Source organism: Falco peregrinus, chromosome 5, assembly GCF_023634155.1.
Source record: "Falco peregrinus isolate bFalPer1 chromosome 5, bFalPer1.pri, whole genome shotgun sequence".
In the NCBI taxonomy this organism is placed as follows: domain Eukaryota; kingdom Metazoa; phylum Chordata; class Aves; order Falconiformes; family Falconidae; genus Falco; species Falco peregrinus.
This window is the reverse complement of record NC_073725.1, coordinates 8,676,385-8,693,496: the sequence shown is the minus strand read 5'-3', so window position 1 is coordinate 8,693,496 and position 17,112 is coordinate 8,676,385. Positions and strand designations below refer to the sequence as shown.

At 36.3% G+C, this 17,112-nt stretch overlaps 1 protein-coding gene across 3 annotated transcripts in view; it reads right to left on the bottom strand.

Annotated features, from left to right (window-relative positions):
* The window catches only part of KCNH8 (potassium voltage-gated channel subfamily H member 8), a 195,918-nt gene that overhangs the window by 92,706 nt on the left and 86,100 nt on the right, over positions 1–17,112 (bottom strand). For all 3 annotated transcript variants that reach the window (XM_055806728.1, XM_005234661.3, XM_055806729.1), the window contains exons 4-5: positions 10,026–10,153; positions 7,105–7,345 (exon numbers count right to left, since the gene is read on the bottom strand). In XM_055806728.1, the coding sequence (XP_055662703.1) occupies positions 7,105–7,345; positions 10,026–10,153 (369 nt within the window). The remainder of the gene's footprint in view (positions 1–7,104; positions 7,346–10,025; positions 10,154–17,112) is intronic.

Below are 17,112 nucleotides of genomic sequence, written 5' to 3'. Positions count from 1 at the left end.
TTCACCTTTTCAAGTTGCCCTCCTTAACTGAAGGGTGTTACACAGGGATCAGCTAATTTCAGTTCTACGGTATCTGATATGCCAGAAAAGCATCACATACCATGACCTTTACAATAACATACTAAACACTGGAAAGATTTACTTTTGTATAAACTATGCTCTATCTTTTAAAAACAGACTCAATCCATGAACACATTGAGGAGTGAAATATATTATATTGACTTTTCTAGAAAGGAAGATACAGACTTTTGAGTCTTGAAAGAAAAGCAAAGAACTAAAAATATGTCTGAAAAATGAACTGCTAGCTCTGCTTTTAAAAGAAGCTAGTATTTGTGACTGCAGAAGTGTGAACGTTTCTACATGAGTAATTTTCTTAATAGAACCTGCAGAAATATGGCAGAAAGAAGCAATTCCAAAGACTGAAGAAATATCAATCATATAGTTTCTTAACTTTTCACTAAATTCAATGTGCATGAAGCAAATGTGTTTAGGTGTTTCATGAACACCGTTCACTTTACAGAAATGCTGGAGACAATGAAAAGATTGAGCAAGTAAAACATTCAGTGAACAAAGGGGCAACTTCTTCGTGCACTTAAATTTTCTTGACCAATTCCAAGGTGAAAACCTGAAAATTTTTTCTCATAAATTACCTCATGCAGGTTGACAACAATTCACATAGACATTACCCAGAAATCATTAAAAAAATGTGAAAAAGACCACATGCAAGCTCACAAAAAATATGGTCAACTATTAAGCATCTAAGCATTTCCTTGGAAATTACCTAGGTGTTTAATGAAAAGACTTTAAATTACTGAACAATACAGTGTTGTTTTACCATCCTGTTATAGGATAGTAAACCTAAATACAAACTTTGTCTGATTGTAGTTATAATGCAAGTCAGTCATACTCTGTATGACTGTATATTCTGTATACTTTTTGAAAGGAAACATAGGAGAGTGAAAACTATTTACAAAACTATTACTACAGCATTTTTCAATGTCTAAATTGACTATAGGTGAAACAAATGAATTATCACACTGCTGCTCTTTTTTTCTTTTTTTTTTTTTTAACAGTAGCACCCCAGCTTAGACAAAAAAAGATGAAGAGTCAGTTCTTAAGTGCTCTTAGCACTCTTAAGTGCTCAGAAGCTTGTCATTCCAATGTTGCAAGTCTCATTGTGGAATAAGTAGGAAAGAAAAATAATATGTCTGCAGAGATTCATTTAGGACAGCTGAGAAGTGGAACAATGACTTTATTTGCCAGAAGCACAGATGCAGGATATCTTGACCTAACTATATGTTGCCTACAGAGCTCTCCCCAGAACAGTAAGGAATTGCATATGGTAAATGTTGTGTATTTCATCCCATATTTGGGAGATTCACATCATCTTTCATGTGCATTTTAAAGGACCTTTATCCTTCATAATCCACTTGCTTTGTTTTAAATATTCTTTCACAAAATCAGATTTCAGAATAGAGCCTGTTCAGTATTTCTTTAAGTACTTGTTTCTTGGATTTTACCTTTAAGTTTGATGGTACATAGCACAATACATAAGGACCCCCTTCTTGTAACCAAAGCACAAGTAGTTTAAGTCAACATCATTCATTTTGGGCGCAGGAAAAGCAGGAATGCTCAGATAGGCAGTTCTGTTGTCTTAACTGTAACGTATCTCACAACTTCAGGAGTAGCAAGCAACAGTCTGGGGCAGCAATTTCTTAAAATGTTGGTTAGATCTACCAGCATATATTTTTTTCATCCTATGAGAACCTGGCTAGAGATGTGTAACAATGACATTGCACCTCTGCAAACAAAGAGGAGGAGACAGCAGAGCCAATACAACTCAAATTTGCAGGGTGCTGCCACTATCATAACTTTCATGTTTATCTACCTGAAGATACAGAAATATTTCCGTGGAAATGATCACTTCTAAATTACTGTGGCTTATGCTTGTCTCCTTTATGTTCAGGTGGATGTGCCTGGAAACAGCATCTTGTGTGCAGAGTAGGATCTGTTCTCCTTACAAGGGTATGTAAGGAAGGCCACTGGAAAAATGTCTAACATAGGGGTCTTCCCAATTTCAGTTCGATTCTTTGAGTGAGAATCTTTAGGGAATTTATTGCTGCTTTTCAGCATAAGCAGTTTTTACTGTTCAGTTATATTACTAGGTAATCCGCAGTCCATGAACAATTTATTATGACCTTTGTCCCTAATATTGGGTGTATGAACAATGTCACTCTATCCGGTTTCATGTTTTGATATGTACTCATGCATGAGACCATTCGGTGCTCAGAGATAAATTACCAGAGACAAATTCAAGCCACTCCCTTGGCATCTACCTGAATTTTAGCATATTAGGGTCTGAAAGCACACTTTCTAAAATAAGTTTCAAAACACTGCCATTTTCTTTCAAAATGCACCAGTCCTCTTAGATGTGAGGTCCCCCAGACACAAATATTGTTTCACGGGACCTTCTCTGCACTTGAAAGATATGAAATTATAATCATTATAAAAATGAAAAAGATCATGAGACAAAAAAGAAAATCTAAAGCAACCTCATAAAATCTATAGCATTTAATACTATCTCATCTGATTCCAACAAATTTTGACATATATTATTTTCAGAACAATAATATGCACACTTGAATGACTCTGTAAATTATGAACAATTATATGAATTTCTACTGGGTTTGTACCATATTTTTAAACCTCTACATATTGAACATCTGACACTCTAGGGCTTCATATGATTTAAGACAGTTTTGAAAAGATTTTGAGTCAATTACATTTGTGATAGACACTAATGGACCAACAAATCTCTCTGATCTACAGTATCATGCAACACAAATCGCAGATTCAGGGCTTCTAAACACTCAGCTTTTAAAAACTGAAGTTGCTGGTAAAACACTTCGTTAAATGATATTTAACAAGATGGAGAGATGCAAATGCAAAAAGAAGCAATCTTAGTAACCATGATTAATTTTCTCCCTTGGAAGTGCAAGCCATAGGTAACAACTCTGTGCCTGTGGAGAGTGGGGGAAGGGATGGCTATGTTGAGGATTTTTTTTCCCCACAGGTAGGCAAAATTCTTAAAATTACTGTTGCTACTATGTTGATATAGAATATAATTTTACAGCTATAATTAGTATCCAGGGTTCTCCATCTTCCAACAGAAACTGAATGATCCAAAAGTAAATGGTCATTTATCTTTATAGCTCTTCTCTCTATAGTTCTTAGCCACCTTAGAGGACAGAACACTCAGACAGCTTTGATCTTATTCAGCAAATAATGCACTACCATAACCCTGAAAGCCTATGCATATTTTCTCTGAACAATCCATTGATCATAACGCCTGTTGAAGACACCCTGTTCAAATAGTCCTGTGAGTGAGTTTGAGCATTTAGCAATCAAGTATTGATAATTTTTTCAGTAATGTTACTTTCTTCAGTTAAGGTGTTCAATAATGTTTTAAAAATGGAAAAATAAAAAGAAAGACAATACCTAAAACCTAGAATAAAGCTGTTGCAGAAAGGAAAGCACTATACTAGCTGTTGTGGAACGGAAAGTTATACAATCAGTAGGTTATTACTAATAAAATGGAATGAATTTGGAGAGAGATTCTCCCAGGTTTTTTTCTCCAAAACAGAGAAAACTTCACAAATATTATTGAGAAGCAGCCAAGATCCATTATGCTTCTTAGAAATTTTAAACTTTAGCCATCTAAACATACTTGTCTACAAATGAAGGACCCAGCTACTGCCTACAAAGTTAAGGGGCATAAACTTTGAAGTAAATAGTGCAATAAATCAGGTAATATCACTCACCAGCTGAAATGCTTTCTAGGATAATTTTTTATATGCTTTCTTAAATACACTAATGTTAAAAAGCTTTTTTTCTCCACCTCTTTACAATTTTAGGACACATAAACCGGTCAAAATATTCTAAAAACTAATCGAGTTTTACACTGTCTTTGGATAGAGGAAGCAAAAAATTTATGTACAAGGGGATGTTAGAGAAGGTTTGCACATTACAGAGGAAAAGAGATCTGAAGGTACACTCAAACATCACATCACACAAGTTATCAAAGCACTAGCACATACAAGAAACATCAAATGAAAAATAATTTTAACTTAATTTGAGAAGGCTTAATTATGTTCCCTCTCCTACCTTTTCCCCAAAGACATCATAAAATGGGTTATTATTATTGTTTATCTTCTGTATATGTTTTAGAGAATTTTAAAGACTAAAGCAGTTAAACCTCTAGTTAGATGTGCTCTTTTATCATAAATAATTTAATTCACATTAACACTCTCACTTATAATTACCCTGAGTCAGGAGAACACTGCCATATGTATTTTTGTCATGCTAAAGCATATACTGGCTCACAAATTGGATGAGCCTAAAAAAAATTTTTTTAGCCACTAGATTTGTGCAAACTTTTCTTCTTAAAGGAAGCCCTTAGCCTCTACCCTATTATGTCCCTTGAACTGATGCGCAGACATCTCTCCTTGTTGTTGTCATACCTTCATTCCCTTTGATAACCTAGCTAAAACCAAAGACCTTGCCAAGTCCAAGTAAGAGTTTATGCAAGTTATGTATGAAAGGAACATTACTCTATGCTCTGAGAAATTTGAATAAAACCAAAGCAGATAGACCCTTTTTCTCCAATTCACCGTTGTAGAGTTGTGATACCTCAATCCACTATTACAGACCCGTAAAATAGCTGAAGGCCCCATCTCAGACAGATCTCCCCACTGACTTTCTGAGGCACCAGTGTCATAAAAAGCTTTACTCAATGCTTCTCATTGACTTTTCTCAGAGCACATAGATCATCCATCAAAGACATGCTTGGCAGAGCCACAGTGCAACAGTGTCCTGAAATTTATGCTTAAATTTATGTGTGCTGTCAATCTTACTACTTTCAATATAGTTACACATATTCTGAGACATTTTAATTCAACATTTTAACAGACAAGGGACCATTGAGAGGTGGCTATAAACACACTAGTTTCTTTAAATTCACTGCAGAGCTTTAAATGCAGTATGAGAATGTCCTGAAAATGTTCCATAAATGTTTTCCCAGAGCCACAAATTTAAAAATATACAATAAGTTTAGGAACAATTATTTTGGGCAAAATTGAGCCATTATTGAAACTAAGGGGGAGGAACATTGGTGTGCTGCAGTACAGTGTTTGTGATTACCGGTGACATAACTAGGCAAAGAAGCCTTTTCTAGTACTTTCTATACTTTGAATGTATTTAGTTACAATCATCTTTGATTTCCTGCATGATAGACTTAAAAGTCCAAGCAAAAAATATGAAGTAAAATTTACAGAAAATCTTCTTCCTTTTAATTTTCTTACCCAGATAATCAGTTGATCATAGAGAAACCATTGCTTTTCATTCTCTGATACGTCCATATTTCCAACAAGATAGAAACAGAAAAGTAGCACTGAGCAGTGCACCATCTGTCTTGCTTCAGATGAATACTACAGCATGCAAATCAGCTAGATACACACTACACTTCTTTGTACTCATATTCTAATAAACACATTCATAACACAAACCAGTTATCTTCACTAATGTAGGGTGAAGGATACAACCATTAGCAAAACATCATAACCTTGAATCTGCTGGTTTTTATAAAGATGCCTAGGTAGATCAAGTGGAATTATTCATTTTGTATTCCTTAAAATGGAATGCGGCATCATTTATGGCTGACTAGAGTTGTAACCTTGCTCTTTTTACACAAGACAAAAGACGATCCTTGATAATCTGCATTGCAAAATATAGGTTTCTTACTGTAGTGCTTGAGTATCATCGAATATGAATTGCTTGCATTAACAGGAGTGTCCACCAAGATCTAACAGCATAAAAGGGGAAAATCAGATCTTAAACCTAATGACAAAACAGTGTCCAAAGGAGGAAAAAACAAATATTTATCCATCATAACTTCTGATCCTTCCATCAGCCACATCACCTACTAGTCTCACCCTCTACAGTAAAGCTGTCAGTGAAATGGAACAAACTTTTCAAAATTTTTGTAAGAAAAACATCTGTTAAACTAAAGACATTCTGAGTTGTTGCTTAGTGTTTAAGAATCTTCAGATTAGTTCTCTTAGAGAAGATCATAACACTGCTTTTAATGTATGATTTAAGCTACACTTTTTCAGGAAAAAATAATGAAAAGTAGAAAACAAGTTTCAAATCTGAGGATGATTTTATACTTTCGTTAATTTTCTTTCTCTCTTATAACTTGTCCTAAGCCTTTTGTTATTCAAGAAAGACATATTCAACTTTGCTTATTTCTTTAAAATAATATCTTTGCCACCTGCATTTTATCAACAGATCTGAGTTATGGTTTGTCAGTGTGACAGCACTGAGTGGTATTATGACAACAAAACCAAGGAAAAACCTGTGTGAATCTAGTCAGGGATTCTTTTCTATATTCACAAAGAAATTGAAAAAAAGATAATATAAAAAAAGAAATTGCTTTGCTACAAGGCCGCTACTAGATATGAGCTTGTCTTCTTTTTAATTATTTAAAGGTATAAGAATTAAATGGGTAATTGAAATAAAAAGTTTAGAGAGCGGACCAGATGACAAGCTACAACCTCTTAAATTCTATTCAACTTGTCTGTATAGCATATTGATATTGTACATTTGTGTTATTGCAGTATGAGTTTCAGTCTTATGTCATTAGTTTTCAAAATCTGGTGATTTTCAGCTATCAGTCAATGTGTCTTCTAAGTGTTTGTGAAAGGTAATAGAAAAAATAAGTACATTATGAACACACTATAGTAATTCCAGGGTATATCCCTACAATGGAAAGGTTTTAGGCATCCACAAGGTGAAACAGTGGTTTTCAACATTCCTTGAGGTCAAAAGTCCCTTTTGAGTAACAGCAGGACCACCTGAATCAATTTAAAGTTTTTTCTTTTCAAAAAAGGTGATCTAAAGTTCAGATAAAATCTAAAACTATACAGTTACAATTGATTTTCTTTGAAATCATGAAAGCGATGATGATTTCCTTTTCTATATTATACATTCTGTGAAAACCTTAAATGTCAAAAAGAAGGTCCCGAACAACCCCCAAACATATCTTACCGATGATAAAAAGGATTTCCACCGCAATGTCACTGACAGTTGTGCTTCGAGTTGTAGACAGCTCATCGTGGCCGATAAAGCAAACATTGTAAGGTACAGTCACAGCAACATAAAACGTTGCCAGTAATATAAGCCAGTCCCAGCCAGCTTTAAAAGTGCTAAAATGCAACAGTATGAATTTGGATTTTTTTGCATCTGAAACTTTGTATTCTGGAAATGCTGGTTTATCTACAAAAACATTCTGAAAAAGAGAGAGAAAAAAGAAATGAGACAAAACAATAATTTGATCATACAGATGCATTTCTTCCAATGCAGCAATTAGGTTTTTTAAAAAGCATGATGAAATATGACATACTGATATGCAGGCAAGAACTAATGCTTTTTTTTTTTTTTTTTTTTTTCTAATGTAGTCCTTGCACTTATTTAAACAGAGGGTCCTGTTGATGGAGTAACTTTTGTAAATGCTGGGGCAAGAAGAGGATAAATAAGGAACAGATTAAATAGAATGAGGAGGGAGCTGAATCTGGCAAATTATTTCTTCTTATGTTGGGTGAATTCTGACTGAAAAGCAATGCTTTTCTGCCGGACAGGTAGGTTAAATCTTTGTATACATGAGGACATAGTACTGCAAATACGAATAAACATATAGAAAGGAACAGATGGTGCTGAAGAGAAAACATCATTCCTCTACGTATTTTAGAGCTGTGAGGAGGTTGTTTCAGACCAACTCTAGCCTGGTTCTGTGCACGGAACAGCTGTTAGTACTTGGAGCAGCTCCCCTGGTTTAGTTTCATCTGAGGGAATCCAGCTCACGTGCCCAGGACTGCCATGAATCCTAGCACAATTAGTAGGAATAACTTTTTGATTCTCTTTAAAACTGCACTCCTTATCTAAAGCAAAATACTGATGCAGACTCACAGTAAGACGGCTCCAGAACCGACTACCTTCACCATCAGACTACACCTAGCTTTGTCATGTGTCTTACGGCTTTGTGATCTGACCAGCAAAGGTCTCTGCAACAAAGATTTCAGTCTTAAGCATCAGTTTTATAAACCCTTAGCTTTCACCTTTCAGAGTTTTAACAAAAACATCTAGCCTCTTCAAAAGCAGCATGTGGTACATGAACTGTCTTGTATTATTTACTAACAAAATTCTTGTTCACTGTCATTGTGCTGCTGGTTAACGCTGTTCCAGTAATGAAGAGGCTCACAAAACAATGCCGTGTATTCAGCAAGCTAACATTACTTCTGATCTTGATGTTATTCACTACGACTATAAAAAGACAACAACTACATGACCACAGACTTAATTACATCTGCCCTGCCTGTCACAGCCTTTCTCTTTGTGTTTCTTTTGAAATACTGATCCTCTTGCCTTCTCCATTCTTGGTTCTCATTCATGAATCTTAGAGGCTGAATTCTCACCGTTGTTAGCATCAGCCCATTTTTAATCACAGAGAGGAAAATGCTCCTCTTATGACATCACGTTCATAGCTCTAAGAATCTATGAAATAAAGGCAGTAAAGTAGCCTGACAACAAATGTGTTAAACCCGTATAACAGCATCCACACTAGGATTTTGACACTACAGGAAAGTCATGAAAAGCTATTTAAAAATCATGTTCATAAAAATATTGCTGTGCTATGAAAATAACACTGGAAGACATGGTCATATTTTGCATTTATATTTTTAAAAATTTTTACACTCTTCCAACATTTAACATTTTAAATAATTTTTAGCTTTTTAACATTTTACATTCAATGCAAGTGACTATGCCCTTTGAGGTATATGCCACCTATGTATTTTCATGTCCTTAATCTATACCAAGATTTTTCTGCTTTGAATTTCTAACATAATAATATCTAGGAGGATGTATTTGCACTGCTGCTTAATTTTGGGAACCAATAAAAGGAACATGCCCAGTGACAGATCACCTTTTCAGGGGGTTAATGACCTATATCCTTTGGTTACTTTTTCCACTGTCTGTCTTCCATCCTCCCCCTAACCATTAAAAACAAAATAAAACAGTTTCCTTCTTGTGGTTTTGTCAAAGATTTTAGCTTTCTAAAGTTAATGTTATACAAACAAGAACTAAGTACTGTTCTGAATTTTCAAGAAAATTTTCTTTTTGCTACTCCTGCCTCTAATAACTATAGGCTCTCACTGTTGGAACAGGCTCTCAGATGTTATTTGAGCAATTTTTTATATGTACCTACTGATTTCCTATGCTTCTCAAGTTTTCCTCTGTATTACTTTTTTTCTCCTGAAACATAGGTCCATAGAGCAGGAGAGGTATTTTTTACTCCTGAGCATATTTCTTTAGAAGTCTTTCTGCTGTTATATTTGTAGGTTTGTCTATTGTTTGATTTGGTTTTTGCAACATTCACAGGGCAGGTTACAATCTCACTTATTAGTTATAATTAGTAGAGGAACACAGAAGTAATTTAAAGAAAGAAACATTACTACTTCAATTAGGAAATGAAAAGAGAAATTTACTTTGCACAAAGTGTGAGATTCACATGAAAAGTTGCCTAAATGAAGTGTGAGCTTACACAGCATAGAAATTTTCAGCTAGAGCAATATCTTTCTGAGCTGCCTTTTTTTTTTTTTTTTTTTTTTTTTTTAAATAGTAATCATTGAAATGAAAAAAATAGGATGGTAATGTAAATTGGAACCTAAAATTAAGTTTTGAGAATTTTATAATGTGGCTTTCCTGGAGTTAAATAAATCTGTTTACAGAAGTGTAACAAGTATGATAGCAGACAGATGAGCACTTAAGTGAACTGCACTTTACTCCTTTTGCTACTGTAAAATTATGACTAGGACATTTCTCAGGTACTCATTGTCCTTCTACAGCACTTAAAAAAAAAAAAAAGACAGTACTAAGAGTATATTTTTAAAAAACAGAGGAATTACACCTACATTGTTAATTTTTAACTTGTTCTTCTCTCTTCTTTGTAGATGTCCAGAGATATGATAAAGGACAGCTCTACTCCGTCTACGCGCTGACTCAAAATGTGACCCCGCTCTTCCTCTTCCTTTCCACTTTTCTGCAGAACGGGAGAGTCCATTAAACATGAGGAAATAGCACTTTAACCGTTGGGCGCTAAACTACTGATGTTTTAGGCTTTGGCAGAATTAGGACCAGATGTAAAGTTTATACACACCATTTTGTAGTTTTGCTTAATCTTTCACAGTTAAGAAAACAAAATCACTCTCCTGAAGGGCAAATAAAAATCACTGTAAAGTTTAAATTGTCAGATGCTTTCATGCAACTCAGAAGCAACTAATTACAACATATGATTTCATAGATAAGAAAAATATACTCTCTGCTGTTTCAGAAAATGAAATACTGATTACTGGCCAGAGGCAAGCATGGCTAGGAGTAATGACTTAAAATGTGCTTAAGTTGTTCCTATTCTCTCTTTTATTTCAGGGAAAGAAAAAAAATATTTTCGTAGCGTACTTCTTACAAGGAAGCTGACTTGTACTATGATTCTGTTATGTCAGAATATGCTAATTTGCTATCTTGTTCATTAGTAATATCCATTTCTCATATTCATATGTTTAGATTTCTTTCCCTGCCACATGGTTACTGACATAATCACTTTACACATTCCTTGGTGACATGAAATTCATCAAGACTACAGACTGAACACTGGAAAAATTTGTGGCTTTTTCCTCCATTCAGATGTCTGTAATTGTCAATCATAAGATCAAATTTTGTTCCTGCTTATACAGTAGTGAATTCAATGTAACTCCAGTGACTCTGATGGAATTACAGTGAATTGATGCCAGAGTAAATGAAAGCAGACATTTTGTGGTGTGTCAGGATTAAGAAAAAAGGAATTACAGGAATAAAGGAAGAAGCTGTCTGTCAAACAGTTTTAATTAAAGTCAATTCAATGCATACAAATTAAGAGGGGTGGGGGTGGGGTGGAGAATAAAAACCCAATTAGCAGAGCCAGAAATTAACAATAAAAAAAATAGCTACATCTTCAATCCTGCCTAGAAAAACAAGAAAAAATTGAATTATAGAAGGCTGATGTATTTTTGGCTACAACTCAAAACCATATATAACAAAAAGTGTAGGAAGTTAAACTTTCCAAACTTCTAACTGAAGAATGTTTAATGTAATTTATGCAAGAGCCCTCTCCAGTTGAGGATTTTTTACATGTTGGGGGGAGTAGGGCAGGGAATAAAAAAAGAAAAAAAAAAAGAAGGATGGAAAAAACATTGCACTGCAAAACCGAATAGCTAATTGAAAGCTGGAGGAGACAGGTGGAGAAGCCCCATACCTCCCCATCTCCAGCCTGGGTGTCCGCAGACAGTTTAAAGAGCTATAACAGAGACAGGTGCCAGCTACAACGAAGAAAGGTAAAGGAAAAGGAACTATTTCAGAAAACACTCAACTAAATTAACTTTTTTTTTAAAAAAAAAAATTAATTTCCTAATGAACCATTTAAAACAAACCAGATTTTAAAAGTGTTCTTAAATTCTGGGTGAAAGCAAAGTGCTTTTCTCTGAGTAAAAATGAATTTGGGTCTACTGAACTGAGTCTCCACTGTAGTACTGGACAGCTGTAGTAGTCTGTTTTTGTCATATGATGTTGAAACTTTAAAATTATTTATAGGTCTCTCTTTCTTCCCTTTCTCAAGCTAAACTGCTATGTTGGGTGAGGACATTCAGTTTACTACCTTCCAAAGTAGTCAATAAAATATGCTTCAGATCTGCTATGAGGCAGACTGTGAAAGCAGGCAAATACCTTTCCCAAATCTCTGGCCAGCCTTTTCAAGGCTAGCTAAAGGCTTCATCCTCATCCTGTGTCAAATCTAATACCTGTTCATGTCCTTAGCCTAAAAAACACAAGAAAGTCCATCCTGGTAGGTGGTAGATATAACAGCCTAGGTGATGCGATGTATTGAGACACCCACACTGAACCAAGTTGCAGAAGGCAGGCACTTTCAGGTGGAGTTTCTGAGCACTTTCATCATCCCCAGCAATACAAGGCTCTTCGTGTGTGGAAGTGGAGCTCTACCTCTGATCCATCTCAAAGGCCTTCTCTTTACCCTTCCTAGATCTCCCAGTCTTTTTAAAGATACCCTTTTAATAGCTCCTTTTCCAGAATAATGTGCAATGGTCAAGATATGGATACAAAATTGCCTGATACAATAGCGTAATAATGTCATCAGGGTTTTTATAATAACTCATAACCTCAGATTTGCCTTTTTCTTACATGCTGAGCACTGAGCTGAAAGCTGTGAATAACTCCATCTCTTTCCAGAATGGCAATAATTACTATGGAGACAGTCTATGTACACATATTCAGTTAAAGATGTTTCTTTTTTCCTATTTATTTATTGACACTGATTTTTTGGTTTTCTGTCTACTCTTTAAATGAAAAGTTCCTCCTAAGACTTTAGATTTTATGTGCCATCGGCCTGATAATGTTTTGCTTTAGATGGATCCCATCTCTCCTACATCGATTTAGCATTCCAGACACTAAGAATTCTGTATTAACCAACCTGTTAAGGCTGTGGGGCTTGATATGGCACTTAGAATCATACTAGTTCCATATTTGCACAGTAAGTAACTTCCATCACACGCTGATTCCACTACTTGCAAAGGATTAATGCTACCTCTACGTTAACACTGGAAGTCACTCAACTCTTAGAGACAGCAAAGCACAGATAAAAAAGGAAAGTGTGATATTCATTATGAAGTAATAATATGTTTCTTCTTAAACAGAAATGGTAAAGATTTTAGCAGTGAAAAAAATATGAGTTGCCTGTGCAGATAAGATGCCATCAGACACTGCCATCACTGAAGCATGTGTTTAGCTTATAACATAAATCAGTGAATAACATTTGTGAAATCTGCTTTCTGATCTTCCCAGTGCCTTTAGGATAAGAAGCAATCCTGATCCTTAGTAAACTACGTTACTCACCTGGTGTGCCTTTGAATTTGTGCGACTGTGTCTGTAAACTTCATTCTTTTCATGTCATGCTCAGTTCACAGATCACTATTCTGAAGGAGACAATTCATTTTTTTATAAAAACCCAGCTGTTCCTTTCTGGTTCTTAAAAAAAAATTAGGTACCCGACAGACTTGCTTTTGTCTTTCCATGACTGTTATTAGCAAAAAGATACAACAGTAAATTCAACCATAAGCAGAAAGTAATTTTAAATACAGCTGTTCTGTTTTTACTCTGGGCTTAAAATCAAAAGAATTTCTCATCTCCCCAAATACTGCGAGAAATTGTGGTTCTGAAAAAATCTCAGATTTTGGGCTCTGTTTCCTGGTGCTTCTACACACCCCTTCCTGCGTGACTCTAATCACAGCCCTCTCTGCCCCCCTGGCTCTTAAAAAAACGTTGCTTTGCAATTTAGTCTGAAATCCCCTTTGATCAGAAAGGTGGTAGGATGCTTTTTAACTCTTCTTGCTGTCCCTCTGTGTTGTTTTTTCTTTCAAATGAGGTTAGGTATAGCACCACAACCATGACACATGAGAATATCAGAATCCTTTTCTAAGAAAAGTAACACCACCACCTCTTTGTCAATCTTAACAGTCTCATAACAGTTTAAGACTTCTTACAATCTTGTAAGGGAAGGTTGCAGCAAAAAAAGCACAGTCAGACACTTGTAACTGTTGACTTTTCTGTTTGTGTTCATATAAGAACATGGAACATCAAACTTCTACTTGAAGTTAATAGAAAGTGCAGGCATAACTCTTTCCTTTTTTTTTTTTTTTTTTGGGGGGGGGGGGAGGGGGTTGTCCTTGTCCCTTTGGCACCTCAGCCCCCCCCCCCCCCCCAAAAAAAAAAAAAAATCTGCTCCCTAGGTATAAATCAGAAAAATAAAACTCAACAACTTCTGATAAGCTCTGCTAGGTATACGCTGCCCTAGAAATGCAACAGAATTGTAAACTCAGCTTTAGTGACCAGATGAAAACCACGTCTATGTCTGCTCTCCTTCAGAGCACATCAGCATAGCATTAGATACAGTCCAGAATACTTTATAATGGTTTAGGATGTTCTCATTCCCCAGATAAAGTATGATACATTTAAATCCTTGAAATGTGAAATAAAGTGTTCAATCATCAAATGGGAGACAGGGCTCATACTGTTCTTTCAGTCATGAATTTCGGGTGGTAACAAACGAAAGGCACCACAAGTCCTTCCTGAGGCAGAGCCGGACCTGGAGGAGTGATCAACATACGGCCAAAGGAGCCCGTTGCAGCCTGGCAGCTCCCAGGGGTCCTCCTTCTCAGGACCGCTGACAGGGTGACAGAACCAGCTTATGGGCCTGGTAGCTCTCCCCCAGGCACAAGCAGGCTGCAGCCCAGTACCACCCTGTCTGGTTCTACGGATGCCTGGCTGTAACTGTGCAGCTATAGGAACTCCTTTGGAAGGTAAATCCAGCACATATGAGCAGAACCACCATAACTTTCTTGTATAGCGGACTCAAGCTGTCTGCACTGAGTAACTCTGATGTGACCCAGAAGCATTATGCTCACTCCGTAGCAGGCAAGCTGTGGCATGAGACCATGAAATATCTCTCTTTCCAGATACTGAAATAAGCTAATTTTCTCTGGCCAGAAAAGTTGACAAAAAATAGCTCAGCCTTGGTATTTTTCCTCATTTTCACAGCATTAATTTCTATCCCTTTGAAAGAACTGCCTTCACTTTTTCCTCAGGTTATGCATTATCACAAAAAAATATGCATTAACCAGAACCACTACCTAGATTTCCCTCTGGTGTGATGAAATGCCCAACATGCCCTCGCACGGAATTATCTCCCAGCCTGGACAGAGATCATGGCCACAGGAAATTCTCCATGCAGGCATGCACGGACACAAAAGAGAAAGATTGCTATCTAGCATTTAATTCATATTACACAGGAAAATCCAAGAGATTTCTCTGTTTTTATACCTAAGCAAACATAAAGTCAGGGAATTAATAAAAGCAACCAGCATCTCAAATTCAGCCCAGAACACAACATACTGACAACGTGTGAATGAAGTAGAGAGGGGGGAGGTGAAGTAATCTGAGGGTTTAGTCCTAGAAACACATGCACACCTCAGTAACTTTATTTACATTCACCAATGTGACAGAGCTATCTGAAAGGCTGCGAGGCTGCAAACTTGGACCTCTTAGTAGTATTTCTGCAATGTTGTTCACTCCTAGGAGTACAGTAGCCATTGATAAGATAGTGTACCTCTAGGGACAAGACCATAACCATTAGCTGCTTTTTTTGCATCTTCACAGCCACATTAGCTCCACATGCAAGCTTACGTTCCAGCCCCAGCTACCTGATTGCCACTCCTGTCCTCTTTGCCTGCCAGGTGGGGCTGTTAGGCTTAGGGTAAGGTTGATTCAGACACATTTATTATCCTCTTCAAATAACATAAGCGTGACCATCTCAAGACATGACATGCTGCAAACCTGACTGTCCACAAAGATGCAAATGGCAAAAATATGAATGATAGGATAGATATAGCTATCTTTAAACACTTTGAAAGAAAGAGTTCTAAGAAAAACAGCAAGCTACAATGGGATGACTCCAGACTTACAGGGACAGTCAACCCTATAGCACCTGCTATCTGGAAAAAATACATTTTTAAGGCTTATTTAATAGTATAATGCATACATTTACAAACAAGTTTGCATAAAATAATGAGATTACTTGTTCTTAGCTCTTTTGAGATCCATGAGCAAGTGTGAGGAATAAATAGAGAAAATTTCTATTCTATTAACATTTTACTCAGAGGATTGGATAAGCTGGCAGAGTAGCTAAGGACATTTTTATTTATTTAATTGTTTACAAAGCTGAAGTAAATCATGAGAGGAAACAGCAGGAAATGCCAGCACCCATCTAAGAAAATTTATCATAGAAATAATATCCTTGTGAATGTATGAATTCAATTTCCTTTTCAAAAACAAAAAAAAAAGGTGGAACAGGACAAATGGACTTTCTTCACTGCTAAGAAGCATCCAGACACAGACACATTTTAAGAGATCTACAGTGCTGCTCCACGAGCACGCTGGAGCACTCTGAAGAGGCATAGTAACCAGGCTAACGCTGTGACTTCAAACCACTGCTGGTTAGACCCTTCCCTCCTCAAAACACAGAGTGGGGGCGACATATTCACATACCTGCGTGACCTCTCTCTCACTGTTTTATTCTGAAATCAGACAAAATAAACCTCCCCCATTACTTTTCCTGTGTATTTCTCCAGGGTGTCATCACAGCTAATGGGCCCAATTGCACCGTGAGATGTTGCCTGGGATATCTTATAAGCACCAAGCTATTCCTTGTTGATCCTTGGTTCAATGAACCATTTATTAAAGAATTTATCCATCATTTATTAATCTTACAACTCTATCTACAAAAGGCTTCCTGTAAGAAGTGCAATCAAGGGTTTTTTTGTCCTTCTAATACAAATCTTGAGAAACCCTCATCACTTGCACCATAAGGTAAGGAAAAGCACAGGACAAAGCGTGATCTTTGCAGACACCCACAAATAGTCCACATAATGTAAAATAAATACAATGATGTCTACAGGAAACGCGATGGTACTTAATCACATTCAGTATCATTAATGCAAAATACATTTCACAGGCAGTCCTTAAAAAAGAAAAACAAAAAAAAACCAACAAGGAAATTCCAAAGGAGACAACCAGCGCAAAGCAATACAAAAGCATTCTGAATGAACACAAAACCCCTTCAAAACCAGATTGTATGGAAGGCTGGTATCAAATTTTCTTTTTAAAACCTTTAGCTAATTTTCAGATATTATTTTTTAGGGGACAGGACACCAGCAGTTGTCAATAAAGAAAAAACTGATAAAAGCCCGCTTTGGTATTAATGACAGAATAAAAGCACTGCCATAGGCAATAGGCTGCAGGAGGTCTGTTCCTTGCATGACACATTCTTTCTGTCAACAGCCACCAAGTATTCGTAGAACTGGTGGCTGTATGGTGGATCCAGGCTAGCCTCTAGCCACCTTT